General features: G+C 41.4%; 1 protein-coding gene across 4 annotated transcripts in view; it reads left to right on the top strand.

Annotated features, from left to right (window-relative positions):
* The window catches only part of SPDYA (speedy/RINGO cell cycle regulator family member A), a 50,182-nt gene extending 28,204 nt beyond the window's left edge, over window positions 1-21,978 (top strand). For 3 of the 4 annotated variants that reach the window (XM_017340848.4, XM_051839950.3, XM_051839952.3), the window contains 2 exons: window positions 5,622-5,916; window positions 21,665-21,978. In XM_017340848.4, coding sequence (XP_017196337.1) covers window positions 5,622-5,916; window positions 21,665-21,753 — 384 coding nt within the window. In that variant the 3' untranslated portion in view covers window positions 21,754-21,978. The remainder of the gene's footprint in view (window positions 1-5,621; window positions 5,917-21,664) is intronic. The other variant, XM_089326618.1, reaches the window with a different exon arrangement.
* Window positions 21,979-24,630: the final 2,652 nt, after the last annotated feature.

The following is a 24,630-nucleotide window of genomic DNA, read 5'->3' as shown; positions in this document are numbered from 1 at the left end:
ATGTCTTTCTGCTGTTCCAACTAGGTATGCTTGAATCATATTGATGCATAGAAAAGACAGCTGCCTAGACTTTATCCTGTTCAATTAAGTGTTCATTCATCAGTTAGTTTTTGAGTAACAGAACAAATTCAGTGTATGGGGGTTATTTATTAAGAATTACATCATCCCTGCCCTAACATTTGCTGAAGTACCAAGACATGTGTTAGAAATTTAGTTAAGCATTCCATGCACTTATTCTTGAAAGCTTGGTACTGACATATTGCCAAACAAAACATCTCTTTAGTCCTATTGTCTAAAACTCAGGATAGTAGCTACAAACTAGCTTGCAGTAGTAACACTTGATTGCATAGTGCTTTATAAATTATAAATGTTCATATAAGTTATTAGTCTCACAAAAATACCTGTAGGAGTGTTGTAATTATCATTTTGCAGTTGACAAAATTGCAGGAGCAAGGAGGTTTGGATTTACTCAAGGTCATGCAAATAAGTGGCAGGCCAGAATTTGACTTCACATCTAACGACTTCCCAGGGTTCTGTTTTCTCTTTGACATCTAGCCTCCAATAAACTACTCATATTTGGGTAGTTTATAAAATGTATCTTTATCTTATTTTAGGAATTAAATAGCATACATATTCTTTCCATTTCACAAATGAAAAACTGTCCTAGACTGTGATTTGTCTACCAGCATAAAGTTTCTAAGTGACAGAGCTAGTTACACTTAAACTCTTTTCATTATCTACCACTGTCCAAAAAACAGAGGCTTCTCTTTGAGATAATGAGCTGTATAATTTGTTTCTCTCCTTTGTTCAATGTTGATTACAAAGAAGTTAAGAGCCAGGTAATTATCCTGAGCCACATTAACTCTAGTACAATTTTATTACCAGTGTGCTTGCACCCTTAACCCCAGTTTTCCCTTTGGGTCTCAGTTTAATGGATTTTTCTCCTTTTTCTCAGCTACCTCAAATCTGTTTTTTGAAAAGAAATAGTTTATGGTTAACTTGAAAACCATGTATTAAAAGAAGTAAATGCTATTTTACTACTTACCTTGATCTTAACTATCTTCTTATGATAAGGTTACCTTTTGGAATTCAGCTTCTTTGAGTTAAATTTATTTTTGTTGGTCATGACTTAATTTCTAGTCAGATTCACAGGATAAGAGAGTGTGACTATTCAGTGAGAGTATTGGATTCCAACTCCAACCCCTTTATGTATCGTAGGAGATAAAAAATTGAGAAAGCTCTTCTCTATTCAGGTTTTGTGCTCTTAGATGCTACATTATCTTCATAGCTGAGTTTTGTGTTAGCTATTACTTGATTCCAGATTAGAATTTCCTTTTTTTTTTTTTTTTTTTGATAGGCAGAGTGGACAGTGAGAGAGAGAGACAGGGAGAAAGGTCTTTCTTTGCCGTTGGTTCACCCTCCAATGGCCGCCGCGGCTGGCGCGCTGCGGCCGGCACACCACACTGATCCGAAGGCAGGAGCCAGGTACTTATCCTGGTCTCCCATGGGGTGCAGGGCCCAAGCACTTGGGCCATCCTCCACTGCACTCCCTGGCCATAGCAGAGAGCTGGCCTGGAAGAGGGGCAACTGGGACAGAACCCGGCGCCCCAACCGGGACTAGAACCCGGTGTGCCGGCGCCAAAAGGCGGAGGATTAGCCTAGTGAGCCGCGGCGCCGGCTCCAGATTAGAATTTCAAAAGCAGTGATGCAAAATAATCAGTGTTTTTGGACAGAATAATCAAATAACCATATGCAGAAGAAAGCCATTATCAGAAACATCATGGAAACTGCTCAGGAGTTTCTGTAGCTGAGGAGACAAGCATGAGATTCAGATTGATAGCAGTGCTAATGAGACTGAAATAGAAGTACTAAAAAGTTACCATTACTTAGTAACCAGTTGGATTTAGGACATACTGGAGAGGGAGCTATCTAATAGGTATAGGGGCACTATATAATGATTAAGGGATCAATTCAACAGGAAGATGTAACTATTATAAATGTATATGCACCTAATTACAGGGCACCGGGTTATTTAAAAGATATGTTAAGGAACTTAAAGGGAGACTTAGACTCCAATACAATAGTATTGGGGGACTTCAATACTCCACTTTCAGCAATAGACAGATTGGCACATGCTCAATCAACTTACCCCTTAATGGTAGAGTTAGAAACGTGCCAGGGGATTCCAATTTAATCCCATCAAGGTGGCATGTAGCAATGCCATCTCACTAGTCAAAATGATCAGTTTCAGTCCATAATTGATCATAATGATAGGATTAAGTGTCATAGGGATCACACAACAAGACTAATGTCTGCTAACTGATAGAATTAAAAAGGAGAGAATGATCCAACATGGGAAGTGGGATACACAGCGGACTCAGAATGGCAGATGTCCTAAGCAGCACTCTGGCCTCAGAATCAGCCCTTAAGGCATTCAGATCTGGCTAAAAAGCCCATGATAGTATTTGATAGTATTTTAGGCATGGAAAGCCAAGTCACTGTGGCAAAAAAAAAAAAAATTGTGAGTGAGATCCCAACGGAAAGAACGGGCCATCAAAGAAGGAGGTACCTTTCTCTGAAGGGAGGAGAGAACTTCCTTGACTATGGCCTTGTCTAAATAAGATTGGAGTTGGCGAACTCAAGAGGCTTCCATAGCCTTGGCAGCTCATGACTAGAGCCTTGGGTGATTACTGACGTCATAATTAGAGTGTCAATTGTTAAATCAACAACAGGAGTCACTGTGCACTTACTCCCCATGTAGGATCTCTGTCCTTAATGTGTTGTACTATGTGAATTAACTGTAAAACTAGTACTCAAACAGTACTTTATACTTTGTGTTTCTGTGTGGGTGCAAACTTTTGAAATCTTTACTTAGTAAATACTAAGTAGATCTGTATATAAAGATAAGTGAAAATGAATCTTGATGAAGAATGGGATGGGAGAGGGAGTGGGAGTTGGGATGGTTGCAGGTGGGAGGGAGGTTATGGGGGGGGAATCGCTATAATCCAAAAGTTGTACTTTGAAAATTTATATTTATTAAATAAAAGTTAAAAAGTAAAAAAATAGTATAAACAATAAGACATGAAAATATTTAAGCTGGAATTTTTAGAAATATAGGGCTTGAGCTGGAGCTCTAGGGAAAAGCAATACTAAGACACATGGAGAAGACATCACAGACATGAGAAACAGATAAAAGTACAGAAGTATTGAAGAAAAATACAAGAAATAAATTCTAATATTCTACTCCTTCACCTTAGGAAGACTTTAATCGGTTTAACTTGTTAAGGAAATGTTTATAGTTAGAGTAAACATCTTTATTTGGTTCTACTCTTTATGTAAGTTTATTATGTGTCATTGGTTGGAAACTTCTGAAGGATTTAAGAAGTAGATTATAAAACAAATTCAATCTTAAAATATACTTTAAAAATAATACTCTTTGAGCCGGCGCCGTGGCTCAATAGGCTAATCCTCCACCTTGCGGCGCCGGCACACCGGGTTCTAGTCCCGGTCGGGGCGCCGGATTCTGTCCCGGTTGCCCCTCTTCCAGGCCAGCTCTCTGCTATGGCCAGGGAGTGCAGTGGAGGATGGCCCAGGTGCTTGGGCCCTGCACCCCATGGGAGACCAGGAAAAGCACCTGGATCCTGGCTCCTGCCATCGGATCAGCGCGGTGCGCCCGCTGCAGCGGCGGCCATTGGAGGGTGAACCAACGGCAAAGGAAGACCTTTCTCTCTCTGTCTCTCTCTCTCACTGTCCACTCTGCCTGTCAAAAAAAAAAAAAAAAAATACTCTTTGTGCTATTATGTTGGAAGAGGCCATAGTAATCCTGTATTCTGAGGGAACTAGTCCAAATCTGTTTTTTTTTTCTTTAAGTTTTTATGTCTTACAGTAAAAATCCTTCTTTCCCTCCAAATAAAACTTGATACAGTTCCCAAAACTGAGCTCTATCTACTATGTTTTCCCTTTGCCCTTCCTGGAGCTACTAATACACCTCTCCAAAACCTCAAGGCTTTCAGAGCAGTTTGAAATTTGTCAGTCTAGAAAATTAATAAGGTTTATGTTTAGCTCTCACATGCTACAGTTCTCATTTACTTTGGGTAGTTTATACTGCAACTAGAGATTTTTGCTTAAAAGTTTTAGATTTCGTGAAGTCAACACAAAGTATACTTCTCCTACTTTGACTTCTTAAATTGCCAGATGCTTACTATGTGATAAGGGTTTTACATAGGGGTATCTCATGTAATTTTCAGAACAATCCTGTGAGGTAGATAGTATCCCCATGTTAGAGATGAAGAAATTGAGCTTCAGAAAGGTTACTTGCCTTGATGGGCATTTGTTGTGACAGGTGAGACACTTACCTGCTAGCTGTATAATACTGGGAAGATTACTTTATCTGTGCTGCTTGAGATGCCCGTGTCACACATCAGAGTGCCTGGGTTCAGGTCTCAGTTACATTTCTGATTCCAGCTTTCTGCTTATGTGCACCCTGGGAGGCGGCAGGACATGGTTCAAGTACTTGGGTTCCTACCTATGTGGGAGATGTAGATTGTGTTCCTGGCTCTTGGCTTCAGTCTGACCTATCACTGGCTGTTGTGGGACTTTGGAAATTGAATCAGTGGATGGAAGATCTCTGACTGACTCTCTGACTTTCAGATAAAACAAAAATAAATAAAGACAGGTAACCTTCCCAGTATCACAGAGCTAGTAAGTGGCAGAGCCAGGATAAGAAACTAAGTGTATCAACTCTAAAGCTCAGGTCTTAGTAAACCTTATAGAACAGTGCCTGACAGGTGGTGAAGACTTCAGTACTTCGTGAACAGTACCTCATCTAGTCCTCACAATTCTGTAAATTACACTCCTATTATCCCCATATTACAGGTGAGAAACCGAGGAACACAGGTTAAGTAACTTACCTGTGTTCTTATTCACCATACACTTTGCCACAACCGCAAACATTTTAAGATTAATAGTCGGGAACAACAGTTTTTAAAAATGTTTAACCCAACATATTTCAAAGTTAAGAATTGTGTCTTGTTTTTGGCTAATTATACTATCTCTAACAAATTTAGAATATTCAGAATTAATAAGTAATCTGACAACCTGGAAGGTTGCTTCAGTCCTCTTTTACTGTTTGAAATAATTAAGTACTTTGCCAGTTATTACCTTAATGATACAAGCAATCAATCACTTTATACTAAGATTGCCTTATCGAAGGGTGATTTGTTGTTGTCTTAAATTGGTTAATTTGGGGATGGACATTTGACCTAGAGATTAAGACACTGGTTAGGATGCTGAAGTCTCATATTGAAGTGCCTGGGTTGGATTCCAGGCTCTGACTCTTGACCACAGTTTCCTACGAATGCAGGCCCAAGGAGGCAGCAGTGATGGCTCACATGGGAGAGCTGGATGTGTTCTTGGCTCCCAGCTTCATCCACATCCAGTCTTGGCTATTGTAGGCATTTGAGGAGTGAAGCAGCAGATGGGAGCTCACTCTCTCTCTCTGATGAATAAATAAATAAATTAGAGTTTTATCTCACTTTTAGGGACAGCTCTTCTTGAGTTATAATTTTATACTTTGCTAAGTTTTAAAATATAAAATTCTAAAAATAAGATTTCCACTGTAGGTTATGGCCATTGCACCAACCCATTATATCTGGCAACGAGAACGTTCTGTGCATCACAGTGGAGCTGTCAGAAACTACAACAGAGATGAAGTTCAACTGCCCAGGGGACCTAGTGCCACGCCAGTAGATTGTTCACTGTGTGGTAAAAAAGGAAGATACGTTAGACTAGGATTGTCTTCAACATCATCTTCATCCAGTGATACAGTCGAGATGGAGAAACATTCTCAGGAATCACATAACTCATTATCAATGAGTATAACAGCTGATCCTTCTCAAGCATATAACTATTCTCAAGGTATGATTTAGTTACCTGCCAGAATTAGATCTATACATATTATTTATTGAGCTCTAGTCAGTTCCCACAGAGAGCATATTTATATACTACAACAGTAAGTTACGTTAGTATTGAATGTTTTCCCCCTTTCGGTGACCACACATTTTGTCTTGTGTCCCTATCTTTATTGGCCTAACTAAAGGATTTTTTTTTTTTTTACTGCAAAAGTGAAACCTAATGCACCATGAGATTCAAGTTTTAGAGCCTAAACCATTGTTTTGGACTGTTTATTTTATTCAAAAAGGATTTCAAGATGAAAATAAATTTACCTGTAATCTCATCATCCAATTATATGTTTCGTTCTATATATTTTCTAACAAAATTGGAACCATACTAATCTAGGCCTGCTTTTTTCATTTATCATAAAACTCTTTCCCATTTATTGTTATTGAGACTTTGAAACCTGATTTTTAATCTTGACATGGTGGAAGTATCAGTTTATTTACATATTTCATTTTCATTGGGATTTAAGTGACTCAACAATGGTATCTTTTATTAGTTGGAAAATAATCATATGGGGGAGCTGGTGCTGTGGTTTAGTAGGTTAAGCTTCTACCTGTAGCGCTAGCATCCCATTTGAGCACTGATTCATGTCCCAGCTGCTCCTCTTCTAATCCAGCTCTTTGCTGTGGCCTTGGAAAGCAGTGAAAGATGGCCTGAGTGCTTGAGCTCCTGCACCCATGTGGGAGACCCAGAAGAGGCTCCTGGCTCCTGGCTCCAGTTCTGGCCATTGCAGCCATTTGGGGAGTGAAACAGCGCATGGAAGGCCTCTCCCTCCATCTCTCCCTCTCTCTCTCTCTGACTGCCTCTCAAATAAAAAGTAAATCATACTAACTGGGAATATAACCATAACATCATTCTCATTCAAGTAATTTTTAAAAAAATATTAATGACAATTGTACATATTTAGGGCTACAATGTAATATTTCAATACATGTATACAGTGTGTACTTAGGATAATAAACATTGCGTCTTCTTTGACTTTATGATTGGAGGCTTGGAGCTGCTTCTTCTAATTGTTCATATAATATATACTGGGTTATTGTGAACTGTATTCTCCCCACTATGCTATAGAACACTAGGAACTTATTCCATTGATCTAACTCTGATTTGGTCCCTATTAACCAGACTCCCTCTTGTCCCTCCTCCTACCCCAGTAATTAGCTCTAGTAATCACCATTCTGTGTTCAAATTGAATTTGTTTTTAGTTTGCACAAATGAGGGAGAACATGTAGTATTTGTCTTTCTGTGTCTGGCTTATTTTGCTTAACATGATATCCTCCAGTTTCATCCATTTTGCTGCAAATGAAAGGATTTCATTCTTTTTTTACAGCTGAATAATATTCTGTATAGATTACTTTTTTATGTATTCCTCTGATGATGAACATCTTGGTTGATTCCATATCTTCACTATTGCAAATAGTGCTGCAATGAACATGGAAGTCCAGGTATCTCCTTGACAGACTGATTTTCTTTCCTTTTGGATACACATCCAGTAGTGGTAGTTCTACATCTAATTTTTAAAAAGCATCTCCATACTGTTTTCCATAGTGGCTGTACTAATTTAAATTCGTAAGAACAATGTATAACACTTACCCTTTCTCCATATCCTTGCCAGTATTTGTTACTTTCTTTTTGATAATAGCCATTCGAAGGGAGGTGAGGTATTGTTATGGTTTTGATTTGTATTTCCCTGATGGCCAGTAATAGCACTTTTTCAGATATTTGTTGACCATTTGTGTTTCTTTGAAGGACTATTCAGGTCCTTTGTCCATTTCTTTCTTTAGATTTATTTATTTGAAAGGCAGAGTTAGAAGGAGAGACAGAGATATCCTCCATCTGCTGGTTCACTCCCCAAACAGCTCCAAGAGTCAGGGTTGGGCCAGGTCGGAGCCAGAAGCCAGGAGCTTCTTCCTGGTCTCCCATGTGAGTGCACTTGGATCATCTTCTGTTGATTTCTCAGGTGCATTAGCAGAGAACTGGATCAGAAGAGGAACAGCCAAGACTCAAACTGGTGCCCATATGGGATGCCAGCACTGCAGACAATGGCTAAACCGTCTGCATCACAGCGCCAGCCCCTAAAGTCCTTTGTACATTTCTTAGCTAGATTGGGTTTTGTTGTTTTTTGAGTTCTTGATATTGTCTAGATATTAATCCTTTGTCAGATAAGTAGCTTGCAAATATTTTCTCTGATTCTGTCAGATGCCTCTTCACTTTTGATTGTTTCCTTTGCTGTCCAGGAACTTCTGAGTTTGATGTAATCCCATTTGTCTAATTTTGCTTTTGTTGTTTATGCTTTTAGAATCTCTCAAAAAAAAAATCACTGCCTTCACCAAATGTCTTGAAGTAGTTTCCCTATGTTTTTTTCTAGCAACTTCATAGTTCTATGTCTTAGGTCTTTGATCCATTTTGACTTGATTTTTATATATGATGAGAGGTGGTGATTTAATTTCATTCTTTCAGATAGATAGATAGATAGATAGATAGATATAGATATCTATATCCAGTTTTGCCAGCATCATTTATTGAAAAGATAATTCTTTCTCCCATCTGTATTCTTTGTGCCTTTGTCAAAAATCAGTTCACTATACGTAAATGGATTAAGTTCTGGGTTCTCTATTCTGTCCCACTGATCAGTGTGTCAGTTTTTATGCCAGTACCATGCTATTTTAATTACAGTACTTTTGTAGTCTGCTTTGAAATCAAGTAGCATGATGCCTGGAGCTTTATTTTTTCACTCAGGTTCACTTTGGCTATTCTCGGTCTTTCTCATGGTTATATATAAATTTTAGAATTGTCTTTTTCTATTTCTGTGAAGAACGTCATTGGTATTTTGATAAGGATTGCATTGAATCTGTAGATTAGTTTAGGTGGTATGGCATGTTAATATTAATTCTCCTAACCCATGAATGACGAATCTTTCCCATTTTTTTGTGTGTCCATGATGATTTTTTTTAAAGATTAATTTACTTGAAAGGCAGAGTTAAAGAGAGAGGGAAAGAGAGAGAAAGAAATCTTTCATCCACTGGTTTACTCCCCAAATTGCCAAATGGGCCCATCTGAAGCCATGATCCAGGAGCTTCTTCTAGGTCTCCCTTGGGGGTGCAAGGTCCCAAGTACTTGGGCCATCTTCCACTGCTTTCCTATGCACATTAGCAGGGAGCTGGATCAGAAGTGGAGCAGCCAGGATTCTAACCGGCACCCATATGGGATCCCATATGGTGGCTTCACCCGCTATTGCTTCAGCGCTTGCCCCTTTGATGATTTCTTTCATCAGTGTTTTATAATTTTCACTGTAAGATATTTCACTTCTTTAGTTAAATTCATTCCCAAATAGATAATTTTTGTAGCTGTTGTGAATGCAATTTCTTGGTTTCCTTTTCAGCAAGATCATTATTGGTGTATAAAAATGCTATTGCTTTTGTATGTTGGTTTTGTGTCCTACAACTTTACTGAATTGGTTTATCAGTTCTAACAGCTTTTTGGTGCAGTGTTTAGGTTTTTATTTCTTTTTTTTTTCTTTTTCTTTTTGACAGGCAGAGTTAGTGAGAGAGAGAGAGAGAAAGGCCTTCCTTCCATTGGTTCACCCCCCAAATGGCCACTATGGCCAGCACGCTGCGCCAATCCGAAGCCAGGAGCCAGGTGCTTCCTCATGGTCTCCCATGCAGGTGCAGTGCCACAGCAGAGAGCTGGACTGGAAGAGGAGTAACCGGGACCAGAACCCGGCGCCCCTATGGGATGCCGATGCTGCAGGCGGAGGATTAGCCAAGTGAGCCACGGCATCGGCCCCGTATGATTTCAGTTTTTGAAGATTTACTGGGGGGGCCAGTGCCGTGGGTTCTGGTCCCGGTTACTCCTCTTCCAGTCCAGCTCTCTGCTGTGGCCCAGGAGAGCAATGGAGGATGGCCCAAGTGCTTGGGCCCCTGCACCCTCATGGGAGACCAGGAGGAAGCATCTGGCTCCTGGCTTCAGATCAGAGCAGCACCAGCCATAGCAGCCATTTGAGAGTGAACCAACAGAAGGAAGACATTTCTCTCTGTCTCTCTCTCTCACTGTCTATAACTCTATCTGTAAAAAAAAAAAAAAAAAAAAAAAATTTACTGGGGGCACCGCACTGTGGCATAGCAGGTAAAGCTACAGCCTGCAGTGCCAACAGACCATATGGGCACCAGTTCGTGTCCCAACTGTTCCACTTCCAATCCAGCTCTCTGCTACAGCCTGGAAAGGCAGTAGAAGATGGCCCAAATGCTTGGGCCCCTGCACCAACAATGGGGGCAGGGAAGAAGCTCCTGGCTCCTGGCTTCGGATCAGCGCAGCTCTGGCTATTGCAGCCAATTGGGGAGTGAACCAGTGGATGGAAGACACCACCCCCCCCGCCGCCGCCCATCTCTGTCTCTCTTCCTCTCGCCCTCTCACCCTCTCCTCCTCTCCTCCTCTCCTCTCTGTGTGTAATTTTGACTTTCAAATAAATAAATCTTTAAAAAAGTGATTTACTAAGGCTTGATTTGTGATCTAATATGTCATCTATCCTGGAAAATATTCCATGTGCTGATGAGAATGTGTAATCTGTACCTGTTGGATGAAATGTTCTATAAATGTCAGGTTCATAATATGTCAACTCTGCATCTTTGTTGATTTACTTCTAATATAGGACTCCCTTAAGAATTTCTTGTAGGGCTTGTCTAGTGGTGATGAATCCTGTTTTTACTTGTCTGGAAATAGTTTTATTTCTCTTTCACTTCTAAAGGATAGCTTTTCTGGAAATAGTATCATGATTGGATGTTCTTTTCTTTCAAGACTTTGAATATATTATCACATTCTCTTCTGGCCTGTATGGTTTCTGCTAAGAAGTCTGCTTTTAGTCTAATGGGTTTTCCTTTAAATGTAACTTTATGTCTTTCTCTGTCTAATACTCTCTCTTTATCTTTACTTTTGACAATTTGACTATAATATGCCTTGGAGAGGATCTTTTTAGGTTGAGTCTGGTTAGGGTCCTTTGAGCTTTCCTGTGTATAAACAGATGTCCTTATCTATTTTAAAACTTGGGAAGTGTTCAACTATTATTTCATCAGATTGGTTCTCAATGCCTTTTTCCTTCAGGTATCCCTACAATCTGAAAATTTATTCACTTAATGGTATCCTGTATATCTCTTGGGGATTCTTTATTCTTTTTAATTCTTTTGTTTTTGTCTGATTTTGTTATTTCAAAAGTTTTACCTTCGGCTGGTGCTGCGGCTCACTAGGCTAATCCTCCGCCTGCAGCACCGGCACTCCGGGTTTTAGTCCCAGATGGGGTGCCAGATTCTGTCCCGGTTGCTCCTCTTCCAGTCCAGCTCTCTGCTGTGGCCCAGGAGAGCAGTGGAGGATGGCCCAAGTGCTTGGGCCTGCACCCGCATGGGAGACCAGGAGGAAGCACCTGGCTCCTGGCTTCAGATCAGAGCAACGCGCCAGCCGTAGCGGCCACTTGGGGGATGAACCAACGGAAGGAAGCCCTTTCTCTCTCTCTCTCTCTCTCTCTCTCTCTCTCACTCTCACTCTCACTGTCTAACTCTGCCTGTCCAAAAAAAAAAAAAAAAAGTTTTACTTTCAAGATCAGAAATTCTTTCTTCTGCTTGGTCCATTCTAGTGTTGACGCTATGAATTATATTTTTTATTTCATTGACTGAAGTTTTCAGTTTTGACATTTCTGATTGGTTCTTTTTAATAATTCCTATCTCAGTATCTCATTCATATCATGCAATGTTTTCATCATTTCTTTGATTTGTCTATTCTGTGTTCTTTTGCATCTCATTGAGTTTCTTTAGGACTATTATTTTGAATTCATTTTCATAAAGTTCATTGATTTACTTCAAACTAGATTCTGTTGCTGGAGAACGGTTGTGTTCTTATGGAAGTGTCATGCTTCCTTCTTCATGTTTCCTGTGTTCCTACTTTGATGTCTGTACATCTGGTAAAATAAGTGCTGCTTCTTTATGGAGCTTTCATTGGAAAGGAATCTTTGTTTATATGGATATGAGTGTCAACTGGTTAGTTGCTTCGGCGTTGGTTCTAGGTGAGCTCATAAGTGTAACCTCTAGTGATTTCTTCAGCTGCCATCAGTGCCATAATTGTTTAGTCTGCAGCAGCTCATGGAGGTAGTAGTATGACTATGAAGTGGATATGAACTTTCCAAAGGTGTATGTCTTCAAGCCCAAAGAGGTGGCAAGTTTTTTTTTTTACATAATATTTCTTCAACGTCTCTATTTTAGATTTGGAACAGTACTAGAATATTTTACTATAGTGATCCTTTCTATTTCTTATAAAACTTCTGTTTCAGATTTTACCCATCTGAAGATAGGACAGATTTCTTATGATTCCCTTCTAATTCATTATGAGAAATTAACAGACACATATTACTTTAGAATTTCACCTATTTATTTTCCCCACATCCCTTATGAGAGTAACAGTGGCTACTAAAGCTATACTAAAGAAACTGGACTCTAGGACTCTTGAAAGTAGGGACTGCGGCTCAATCATGGTTCCATTCCCTACCATAGTAATTTCTCAACAAATCTGGCAGTATGTTCTCTTCCCTTTCAAAACCTCAAAGCGTAATTTTTATTTTTCTAGTCATATTTGAAGGTAAATAGGGTCCACTATATGCTAAATTTAGGAATTACCTTTAGCTTACTTCCCTGTCTCCCAGCTCCTTTTACCTTTATATTCTTTGGTCTGTATAATAGGTAAGATTTTCATGATGTTTTAAAATGTTCCAGGTAATGTATTTTATGTACATAATATCATTTAATTCAACTTAAGGTAAATACCGCTATCTCCACTTGGCAGATAAGAAACAGACTTAAGAGAAGTTAAATAATTTGCCGTAGGTGGTGGAGTGACATTTGAACCAAGGTCTCTGACCCTAGACCAGGGCTTGAATTCCTGTCACACTCTACTGTCCCTTGATAAAATCCTATATTTTACAATGAAAATGAGCTACCATGGAAGCCTTCCTGCAGACTACTAAGGAAGTAGTGAAAGCAGTAAGAACCACATGCTTGATGAAAGGTTGAATGGACTGAGTTGGGACAGAATTCCTATGACAATAAGAGCAGAAGCGGGAGAAAGTTCCATTTATTCAGAGAAGCCCCCTCTAGATACTAACAGCAGTACACTCTATATTCTAGGTTTTGACGTCTCAACAACACATCCAGGCTCCACTTGTCAGTGTGTTTTGAAAGAAAGAAATCATGAGGGATTATGGAGGAAAAGTGGGATACTGATTTAAAGGAATTATAGAAAGAACTACTTTCCTTGTGTCTCTAGATGAAAGCCCTGCTGTACAGGTCCTAACTCAGAAGAAACCAGCACTTCTGTTCTGAGTATTAAGGTTAATTATAAAACTCTGTTTCACAATGTCACAGAGTAGGCAATACAATGAAAAATTACTGATTGCAAACACATTTGACTAGAAAATTTAGATTCATTTTCTTCCAACAACTGAGAGTGAACTACCTTGGGGGTGTGGCAGGGGGTGCAGGAGGATTGTAGGGTAATAGGAACATATAATATTACCAGTAGAAGGGGCCATCTTTCACGACTTAAGCAGCTGCTGATTCACAGTAGTGTCCTCTGCTAGTAGAAGTTCTCTCCTCTGGTCCACTTAAGATTAGAATCACTTGATAGTTTGTAGTGACAGAAAACTCAATGTAGCACTCTCCAATAAAGGCACAAAGAGCTGACGCTCTGCCTTTAGGTTTCAGTGTAATACAGTCATCAGTGCTTCCACCTTGCTTTCAAACAAAAGCAAGCAACTTCTCAATTTTCAGACAAAACCATGATTTCTGCCTCTAATTTTTTTCTGAAAAATAACATGTTCAAAAAGCAAGTTTTACACAAACATGTTTATGACATTTATTAAGAAAAAATGTTTTTCAGTTTGATAGAGTGGGTAAAAACACTGTCAAAACATTCCATTTTAGAGGGAGGGATAGATCAGGCATTCTTTACAAATTTACATACATCACAATCACCAATCATGTGCTAGGGCTTTTATAAAAGTAATCTCATTTAACATCCACCCTTCCCACTTCAAGAAATCTTGAACTGATATATTTGTTTTACTTTTGTTTTTGTCGCTCCCCCTCTTCGTGGAGGAACGACACAGGACCCTGCGCTGTTCTTTTGTCTGCTCGGCCCTCCCCGGGTTTGCTGCTGGTTCTTCCCGGGTTGGCTACCGTCCCTTCCACCTCCGTGGAAGGGCGGTTCCCCCTGCCACTTTCCCCACTTCCGCGGGGGAGCGGCACACCGCCGGCCGGCTCTCTCGGGGGCTGCTCAGGTGTTCCTTCAGATAGATGTTCCTGGTGCATGTTGTCTCTCTCCTCCTTTATAGTCCTCTTCCACCAATCCCAACTCTGCTACCCACACGCCGAGTACGCTGCTCTCCTCCAATCAGGAGCAGGTCCTGCTGTTTATTGGTTGAACTGCAGGCAGCTGTGTAGAAGCTGTTTCCTCCTCTCCCAGCGCCATATTGTGGGAGAGCAGATGCATAGAATAAGTCTTAATTCCAGTAACTTAGTCTAGTCCGAGTTGCTCCCAGTTGCTCCCCACAGTTTTTGCTTATTTTTATTTATTTATTTTTTAAGATTTATTTATTTATTTGAAAATAGGCAGAGAGAAAGAGAGGTCTTCCATCTGCTGGCTCATTCTCCAATTGACCACAACGGCCAGAGCTGCGCTGATCCGAAGCCAAGAGCCAAGAGCTTCCTCCGGGTCTCCCATGTGGGCACAGGCTGTGGCTTTATCCGCTATGCCACAGTGCTGGCCCCTTTTGCTTGTTTTTAAAGATTTGTTTATTTATTTATTTGAAAGGCAGATATATAGAGAAAAGGGAGGAGAGAGAGAGAGAGAGCTTCTGTCCATTGGTTCACAAATGGCCACAATGCCTGGACTGAGCCAAGCAGGAGCCAAGAGCCAGGAAACTCTTCTGGATCTCTCACATGGTTATGGCCCAAGCACTTGGGCCATCTTCCGCTGCTACCAGGGAGCTGGACAGGAAGTGCAGCAGCCGAGATTGAAGCTGGTGCCCATATAGGATGCTGCCATTGCATGTGGAAGCTTAGCCTACACCAGAGCACTGGCTCCTGTTTACCTTTGGGGGGAAAAAAAAAAAAAAAAAAAAAAACTCAGAATAGTTAGTTACTAGGTAACATAAAAAAAATTCAGTTCTATCTGAATACATACTATATTTTATACTAACTACTGTTATTTCTCTTTAACTTTTGCTATCTAAGCCTTATGAAATCTAGGGTGGTCCAAATAAAACATGAGTATGTACAATATATATTATCTGAAGACCCTGTGATTTTAGAGTAATGCCAAAGGGGGAAAAAAAACACCAAGCCTATATATATTTTTTTCATTGCCAGTGTTCTAGTCATCCAGGATTCAAATCCTTAACACCTAATAAAGAATAAGCAGAATCACAGCATATGAATTGATAATGTAACTGATAAAGTAATAAGGACTAAGCTAACTAGATGATTAACAGTGAGGAGCACAAGAGATATCAGAATTAACTTCTGTGTGGTAAAGCCTTTTAAGAAGAAGTAAAGTATATGACCTGGACATTGAATGAGTTCTGTTTGCTTAGAAAAATAAGGGAAAGGGGGCCAGCATTGTGGCATAGCAAGTTTAGCCCCTGCCTGCAGTGCCAGCATCCCATATGGGCACTGGTTTGAGTCCATGCTGCTTCACTTCTAATCTGGCTCTCTGCTAATGCACCTGGGAAGCAGTGGAGGATGGCCCAAGTGCTTGGGCCTCTGCACCCATGTTGGAGACTCAGAAGAAGCTCCTGCCTCCTGGCTTCAGCCTGGCTGAGCCTCATCTGTTGTGGCCATTGGGTAGCGGACCAGCAGATGGAAGCGCTCTCTCTCCCTCTCTCCCTCTCTCTCCCTCTCTCTCTCTCTCTCCCTCTCTCCCTCTCTCCCTCTCTCCTTCTCCCTTTCTCTCTCTTCCTCTCTCCCTCTCTCTCTCTCTCTTTGTAACTCTGCCTTTCAAATAATAAATCTTCAAAAAGAAGGGAAAGGGCTTCTGAATAACAGAAGTTCAAAAATACATAGATTCCCTCCTCCCTCCCTCCACATCCAATAATTCATGACTATATCTGGTCATTTTTTTATTTTTAATTTTTAAAATGTATTTGAGGGGCTGGCCCTGTGGCATAGCAGGTAAAGCCACTGCCTGCAGTGTCAGCATCCCATATGGGCGCTGGTTCAAGTCCCGGCTGCTCCACTTCCAGTCCAGCTCTGCTATGGCCTGGGAAAGCAGTAGAAGATGGTCCAAGCCCTTGGGCCCCTGCACCCACATGGGAGACCCAGAAGAAGCTCCTGGCTCCTGGCTCCTGGCTTCAGATGGGTGCAGCTCCGGCCGTTGCAGCCAATTAGGGAGTGAACCAGCGAATGGAAGATCTCTCTTTCTCTGTCTCTGCCTCTGCCTCTCCTTCTCTCTCTATGTAACTCTGACTTTCAAATAAATAAATAAAAATCTTTTTTTAAACATTTTTTTTGACAGGCAGAGTGGACAGTGAGAGAGAGAGAGAGAGAGAGAGAGAGAAAGGTCTTTTTCCTTTGGTTCACCCCGCAATGGCCGCTGCGGCCGACGCATCATGCTGATCCGAAGCCCGGAGTCAGGTGCTTCTCCTTGTCTCCCATGTGGGTACAGGTCCCCAGGACTTGGGCCATCCTCCACTGCACTCCCGGGCCACAGCAGAGAGCTGGCCTGGAAGAGGAGCAACTGGGACAGAATCTGGCATCCTGACCGGGACTAGAACCCGGTGTGCCAGCGCCGCAGGTGGAGGATTAGCCTACTGAGCCGCGGCACCGGCCAATAAATAAAAATCTTTAAAAAATTTTTTTATTTGAAAGAGATAGAGGGCGAGACAGAGAGTGTGACATCTTTTATCTGTTGGTTCACTCCCTAACTGGTCACAATGGCTGGAGCTGTGCCAGGCCAAAGCCAGGAGCCCAGAGCCTCTTCCAGGTCTCCCACATGGGAACAGGGGCCCAAGCACTTGGGCCATACTAAGCCTGCTTTCCCAGGTGCATTATCAGGGAGCTGGATCAGAGGTGGATCAGAAAGATCTCTAACTGGCACCCATATAGGATGTCAGCATAGCAGGTGGCAGCTTAACCCACTATACCCCAACACTGGCCCCTGTATCTGGTCCTTTCACAGTATGTTTTACATCCCCTTTTCTACTATTAATTACCCCATATATGTATTACTATGAAATTTCTGACATAACAGTTTTTCCTCCCTTTAAATACTCATAGACACCACTAAGATTAACTTTGTTAAAACATCTCCTTTTACATGACTATGGTATCTTTGGAAGTTGCCACTGTCTCTGAAATTAAAAGTTCAAAATCAAAGCTGTCCACAGTACAAGAGCTGTATACTTAAATCTCCCCCCTAGAACATCTAGTCACCAAATGAAACAGTACTTGGCCCTGGGTAGGCTTAAAGCCATCAGCAAACATTGACCATTTACTTCAGAGGTGAGGAACGTCCAGCCTTGCCAGGGCAACCAGAAGCAGGACCTGAGATTCACTAAATCTTTAGCAGGCTAATTTTTAAGCTGATAATTTTGTATGGCCTGTGAATGAATGATGTTTTAAATATCCAAATGGCCCTTTGCAGAAAAAAAGTTCCCCATCCCTGATAATATTGGATGGAAAAGGTGGGGCAGGGCCTCTGGATGGCACTGGGATGAAAGTACTAGGTCAGTCCCACATTTCTAGCAGTTTATAGTATGACAAAAGAGAGCCACATGTGGACATAGAAAGCTAACATTAGAAGGTTTCGGTCCCATCAGTGAAACTGTCAACGTAATTAGTGTTCAGAAGAAAGGACTTAAGCTGTGCCTTGATTATATGAATAAATAGTGATTTGTTGTCTTTGATTCAACTTAAAATTAGAATGGACATGGTTAGACAGCTCTTAGTTTAATATCTATTGGGCACAATGTGCTGAACAGAACTAAGTATTCTACATGAAAAAGGTCTTTTTTTTTCTCTTAAGACAGCAGCCTCCCCCCCCTTTTTAAGATTTTATTTATTTATTTGAGAGGTAGTTACGGACAGTGAAAAGAAGAGACAGAGAGAAAGGTCTTCCTTCCATTGGTTCACTCCCCAAATGGCCACAATGGCCAGAGCTGCACCAATCCGAAGCCAGGAGTCAAGAGCTTCTTCCCGGTCTCCCATGCAGGTGCAGGGGCCCAAGGACTTGGACCATCCTCCACTGCTTTCCCAGGCCATAGCAGAGAGCTGGATTGGAAGTGGAGTAGCTGGGATGCTGGCGCCGCAGGCAGAGGATTAACCTACTGTACCTCGGCGCAGGCCCCTCCAGCAGCCCCTTTTCAAAGCAAACAATTAGAGTCTAACATGTAATGAACATTCAAAATGAAAGTTATAATACAGAAATATAACACCAGAAGAATATGCTCCTCCTGATCCAATCAGTTCCTCATACATGGCCAGAGTAATTTTTTCAAAACACGAAGCTAAGCATGTTATCCCTTTACTTAATCACAACCTTCAAAGGAATCACATTTTTCTGAGGACAAACTCTTTCCCAGGCCTTGAAGATCCTGCATGGCTTTGACGCCTATCTCTCTGTTTAGTCTCTTACTCAACCGCAGCACCACTGACCTTTTTTCTCACTTTCCCTGCTGCAGGTAATTCCTATTTATCATTCAGGTCTCAGCTCAGTCGTCACTTACTAAAGCAAAGCCCCGGTAGGGCTAATCATAGCGCCATGCATCTCTTTGGAGAACCTACAACAGTTTTAGGTATATATTTGTGTGATTATTTTTCAAGTTTTTATTTATGCTCTGATGAGCTCTACCATAGATTGTAAATTCTAAAAAAGCAGAAACTTTAGGTTTAAATTCCCCACATTCTTCTGTAAGATATTATAAAAATATTTACATACACATACATATAATGTTAAATAATCCTAGCATTTGGCACAGCAGTCAAGATGCTGCTTGGTGCTGTGGATAACTGGTAAGGTTCGAGTCCCGGCTGCTCTACTTCTGATTCAGCTCTCTGCGTGGGAGACCTGGGAAAAGCTCCTGGCTTCGGATTGGCCCAACTCTGGCTGTTGTGGCCATCTGGAGAGTGAACCAGTGGATGGATGACTTCTCTTTCTCTGCCTCTTTCTCTGTAACTTTGCCTTTCAAATAAATAAATAAATATTAAAAAAAAAAAAAAAAAAAACCTGCTGCTTGGAGGGACTGCATCCCATATTGGAGTGCCTGAGTTTGAACTCCGCTTCCAGCCTTCCTTCCAGATAATGCATACCCTGAAAGGCAGCAAGGGATGGCTCAAGTGTTTAGGTCCCTGCCACCTGTGTGAGACCCTAATTGAGTTTCTGTCTCCTGGCTTCAGCCTGGCCCACCTCCAGCTGTCGTGTGCATTTGGGGAGTTAACCAGAGGATGGAAGAGCTCTCTCTTGCTCGCTAGCTTGCTCTATCTCAGCCTTTCAAATAAATAAATAGTCTTAGCCTAAGGGATAAATCTAGGATAAGCAGCATTTATCCTTCCAGACATTATGACATTAAGACCTATAAAACATATACATTGGGAGCTGGTGCTGTGGTGTAGTGGGTTAAACTACCACCTGCAGTGCCAGTATCCCATTAAGGCACCAGTTTGAGTCCCAGCTGCTCCACTTCTGATCCAGCTCCCTGCTAATGCATGTAGAAAAGCAGTAGAACATGGCCCAAGTCCTTGGTCCCTGCCACCCACGTGGGAGACCCCAAAGAAGCTCCTGGCTCCTGGCTTTGGCTTGGCCCTTGTGGCCATTTGGGGAGTGAACCAGCAGATAGAAGATCTCTCTCTCTCTGCTTTCAAGTAAATAAAATAAATCTTTATATATATATATATATATATGTTTATTTAAACAACCTAAACACTCCAAGACTGTTTATCTGTAAAATATAGATGACATTAAAGATGTGTTGCACATATTAAACGAATATATAAAATTCTTTTTTTTTTGGACAGGCAGAGTAGATAGTGAGAGAGAGAGATAGAGAGAAAGGTCTTCCTTTTTTCCATTGGTTCACCCCTCAATGGCCGCTGCAGCTGGCGCACTGCGCTGATCCGAAGCCAGGAGCCAGGTGTTTCTTCTGGTCTCCCATGTGGGTGCAGGGCCCAAGTACTTGGGCCATCCTCCACTGCCTTCCCGGGCCACAGCAGAGAGCTGGACCGGAAGAGGAACAACCGGGACAGAATCTGGCGCCCTGACCAGGACTGGAATCGGTGTGCCAGCGCCGCAGGCAGAGGATTAGCCTATTGAGCCATGGCACCGGCCCTATATGAAATACTTTTTTAAAAAGATTTTATTTATTTCTTTGAGAGGTAGAGTTACATACAGAGAAAGGGAGAGACAGAGAAAGATCTTTCATCTGCTGGTTCACTCCCCAAATGCCAGAGCTAGGCTGATCCAAAACCAGGAACCAGGAGCTTCTTCTGGGTCTCCCACTTGGGTTCAGGTGCCCAAGAACTTGGGCCTTCCTCTACTACATTTCCAGGCCATAAGCAGAGAGCTGGATCAGAAGAGCAGCAACCAGGACACAAACCAACACCTATATGGTATGCCGGCACAGCAAGCACAGGCTTAGCCTATTATTCCACAGCACAGGTCCCTATAAAATTCTTAAAACAGGCCGGTGCCGTGGCTCACTAGGCTAATCCTCCACCTAGCGGCGCAGGCACACCGGGTTCTAGTCCCGATCGGGGCGCCGGATTCTGTCCCAGTTGCTCCTCTTCCAGGCCAGCTCTCTGCTATGGCCCGGGAAGGCAGTGGAGGATGGCCCAAGTGCTTGGGCCCTGCACCCCATGGGAGACCAAGATAAGTGTCTGGCTCCTGCCTTCGGATCAGCAAGGTGCACCGGCTGCAGCGCGCCAGCCGTGGCAGCCATTGGAGGGTGAACCAATGGCAAAAGGAAGACCTTTCTCTCTGTCTCTCTCTCACTATCCACTCTGCCTGTCAAATAAATAAATAAATTCTTAAAACAATGTATGATACATAGTAAATGCTAAGTAACTGGTATTTTGAATAAGTCCTATTCCTAATTAACTCTTGCTTCTAAGGTAAATCTTCCCAAAATTTTATTTACGTTCAACAACTCTTATGTTCTTTCAAGTTAAGAAGATTCTCAGAGGGTATTGTGGCACAAAAGGTTAAGCCACTGCTTGGGAGTATCAGAGTACCTAGAATGGATTCCCACCTCCATTTCCTGTTCAGCTTTTCTGCAACCCTGGGAGGCAGCAGACAAGTGGGTGCTCAAGTGGGTCCCTGCCACCCACGTGAAAGACCCGGATGGGGTCTCTGCCTCCTGGCTTTGTCCTGGCCTAGTCCCAGCTGTTAACTGGCATTTGGGGAGTAAACAGAGGATAAAAGAGCTCTCTAATTTTGCCTTTCAAATATGTAATAACAAACTTTAAAAAAAAAGATTTTGAGGGGGATAGAAGAGCTTCAAGAATTGTTACATCTTTGGTTACAATTTTTAAGGTCATTATACATTCTTACCAGTTTTTCCCTATGAGTTACTATAACCCAAATTTATTATTTTTGAAGATACATACAAGCCATTAAAATATGTATTTAAAATTTATGGATATGTAAAAGTTATCTTAAGATGCATATTTTATTTCCATAGCCAATGACCATCCATCAAACAAAGGAAATGAAACCAATTTCATGAAGGAAGACAAATCCATGCAATGGTTTACAGGAAGTGAAGAATGAGGTAGCTCAACTAAGGCAACTTGGAATCACTAACTACAAAATGTCAAACTAACTACAAGACAAGTGTCAAAAAGGGACATTTAGAGCAGTTTTGAAGTATTACACATCTTTCTTTAGCTTTTGTTATTTTTCAAAATTATATGTAAAAGTTATACAAATCATAGTAATAGTAAAAATACTAATCTATGAAAGTAGTGATTTGCAAATAAAGTTCTATTTCATTACGTTTCCATCTTCAAATCAGTTGCTGTCTTCTGGGTACTCAGATAAGCTGTGGTTTGAACATCCTTAACTTGACAAAAAAAGCTAATTTTTTTTTCTCTTTTATTTTTTTGAGAAGCAGTTACAGACAGAGAGAGGGCTTTAGTCTTCCATCCACTGGTTCACTCCCCAAATGGCCACAATGGCTGGAGGTGGGCCCATCTGAAGCCAGGAGCCAGGAGCTTCTTCTGGGTCTCCCACGTGGGTGCAGGGGCCCAAGACTTGGGCCATCTTCTATTGCCTTTGCCAGGCCATACCAGGGAGCTGGATCAGAAGCAGAGCAGCTGGGACTCAAACCAGCACCCATATGGGATGCCAGCGCTGCAGGTGGAGGCTAAACCTACAGTGCCTGCCTAAAGAAAAGCTAATTTAATGAAGGAAAAAATAAAGTTGTTACATTGATTAGAAAACACCATTTGATATGGCTCAAAACATTACTTACCTGTGTGACCAGTTTACCAGTGAAGAAGTCTAGCCATATAGAGAAATGATACATATGGAAAATCAGAATATGATTCTTCTATTTAGAACAAAATATGTACTAAAAATTACATAAAATACCTCACAAAGCTTAAAATACAGATAATATTTATATAAATATTAAATATAAATTACTGTCCCTTTACCATAACTAGCATTTGTTTTGGCACTATTCTGCCAGTTAGGTATTGAAACGATTTGTGAATGATTACTTGATAATTATACATGGTTTTAGAAACAAATGAATAAGGTCATATCATGAATCAGTGGATGCTGGAAAACTTGTTGATGGCCTAAATAATATGTACATTCAGCAAGACCTAAGCTAGTTCTTTGCAGAATTCCAGCAACATCTTAGAAGTTACATTTGAGAATACATGCATATCTGGCCATATTAAATTCATTCCCTGCAGTAATAATCATTGATCTAAATTTAAAAGACAAAGAGTGGGTGATTAGCTTAGTGGTTAACATACCTACATGCCTGGCTCTAGCTCCTGACTCTAGCTTCTTGCTAATGCAGACTCCGGGAGGCAGCCCATTTTACCTCAAATAATTGGATTCCTGCCATTCACCTGGGAGACCTGGATTGAGTTCCTAGATCCCAGCTTCAGTCCTGGCCCAGCCCCACCTGTTTCAGACATTTAGGGAGTGAACCAGTAGATGGGAGCTTCTGATTCTCTCTCTCTTTCTCTGTCTCTCAAATCAAGGTTCTTGTGATAAATAAAATACAAATAGACTAACAAGCTAAATTCTTCAAAGATACCAGAGTTTTCCCTAAAGGTAAGAGAAGTCATTATTCTGTCCCTTAGATATTTTAATGGAATAAGGATTGGTGTTGGGGCACAGCAGGTTGAGTCACTGCCTACAACTCTGGCATCCCCTATCAGAGCACTGGTTCGAGTCCCAGCTTCATTTCCAATCCAGCTCCCTGCTAATGCATCTGGGAAAGTGGCAGACAATGGCTCAAGTACTTGGGCCCCTGCCACCCATATGGGAGACTCCAGTTGGAGTCCTGGGCTCCTGGCTTCAGCCTGGACTAGCCCCAGCCGCTGCAGCCATTTGAGGATGGAAATCTCTTTCTGTCTCTCCCTCCAGGTCACTCTGCCTTTCAAATAAATAAATCTTTAAAAACAACTTGGGCTGGCACCCATATGATTGCCAGTTCCAGTCTCAGCTGCTCCACTCCAATCCAGCTCTCTATTAATGAGCCTGTGAAGGAAGCAAAGCATGGCCCAAGTCCTTGGGCCCCTGCATCACATGGGAGACCTGGAAGAAGCACCTGGCTCCTGGCTTCTGCCTAGCACAGCCCCAAGCTGATGCAGCCAGCCATTTGGGGAGTGAATCTGCAGATGGAGGACCTCTCTCTCTCTGTAACTCTGCCTTTCAAATAAATATTTTAAAAACTTGTTTACAAAAAATTTTAACAGAATAAATACCTTTTCCATTTCTATAGGGAACAAGATCCCTGAGGAATATTTTTATTACCCTATTAGTTAATATACTCAAGAACACATTCTCCACTTACTACAAACAGATGGGCAAAATAAAATTGAAGCCCATCATAGTCATTCCCTTGAAACATCTCACCTTCAACTCCAATTTTTTTTCTTTTTTAAAGACTGATTCATTTGAAAGGCACAGTTACACAGAGAAAGAAACCAATATCTTCCATCCGCTGGTTCACTCCCCAAATGACCTCAACAGCTAGGTTTGGGCCTGGCCCCAGCCAGGATCATCATCCAGGTCTCCCATGTGGGTGCAGGGACCCAAGCGCATTAGTAGGGAGCTGAATCGGAAGAGGAATAGCCAGGACATGAATCAGCATCCATATGGGATGCAGTGTCACAGACAGCAGCTTAACCCACTACATCACAACACCGGCCCTCCAATTTTCTTTTCATAATGCAATTCAACATCTGTGTTGATTTAAGTTTTACTTTGTAAGCTAAAATTTTATTTTTCTGTTCCGCAAAGCAAACCAACCCATCTCTTGACAGTGGCCTTACTTTCCACACAAAAGCAAGTTCACACATGCAAATTCCTTTTAAAGATTCAGTAGCCTATGTGATGCTTTTAGAAAAGTGAAAAATGTACTTTATATTTCTACTAAATAATCTTTTTTTAATGGGACTG

Source organism: Oryctolagus cuniculus, chromosome 2 (genome assembly GCF_051225735.1).
Source record: "Oryctolagus cuniculus isolate XC-2025 breed Fujian yellow rabbit chromosome 2, ASM5122573v1, whole genome shotgun sequence".
Classification (NCBI taxonomy): Eukaryota; Metazoa; Chordata; class Mammalia; order Lagomorpha; family Leporidae; genus Oryctolagus; species Oryctolagus cuniculus.
This window is presented reverse-complemented; position numbering and strand designations above follow the sequence as displayed.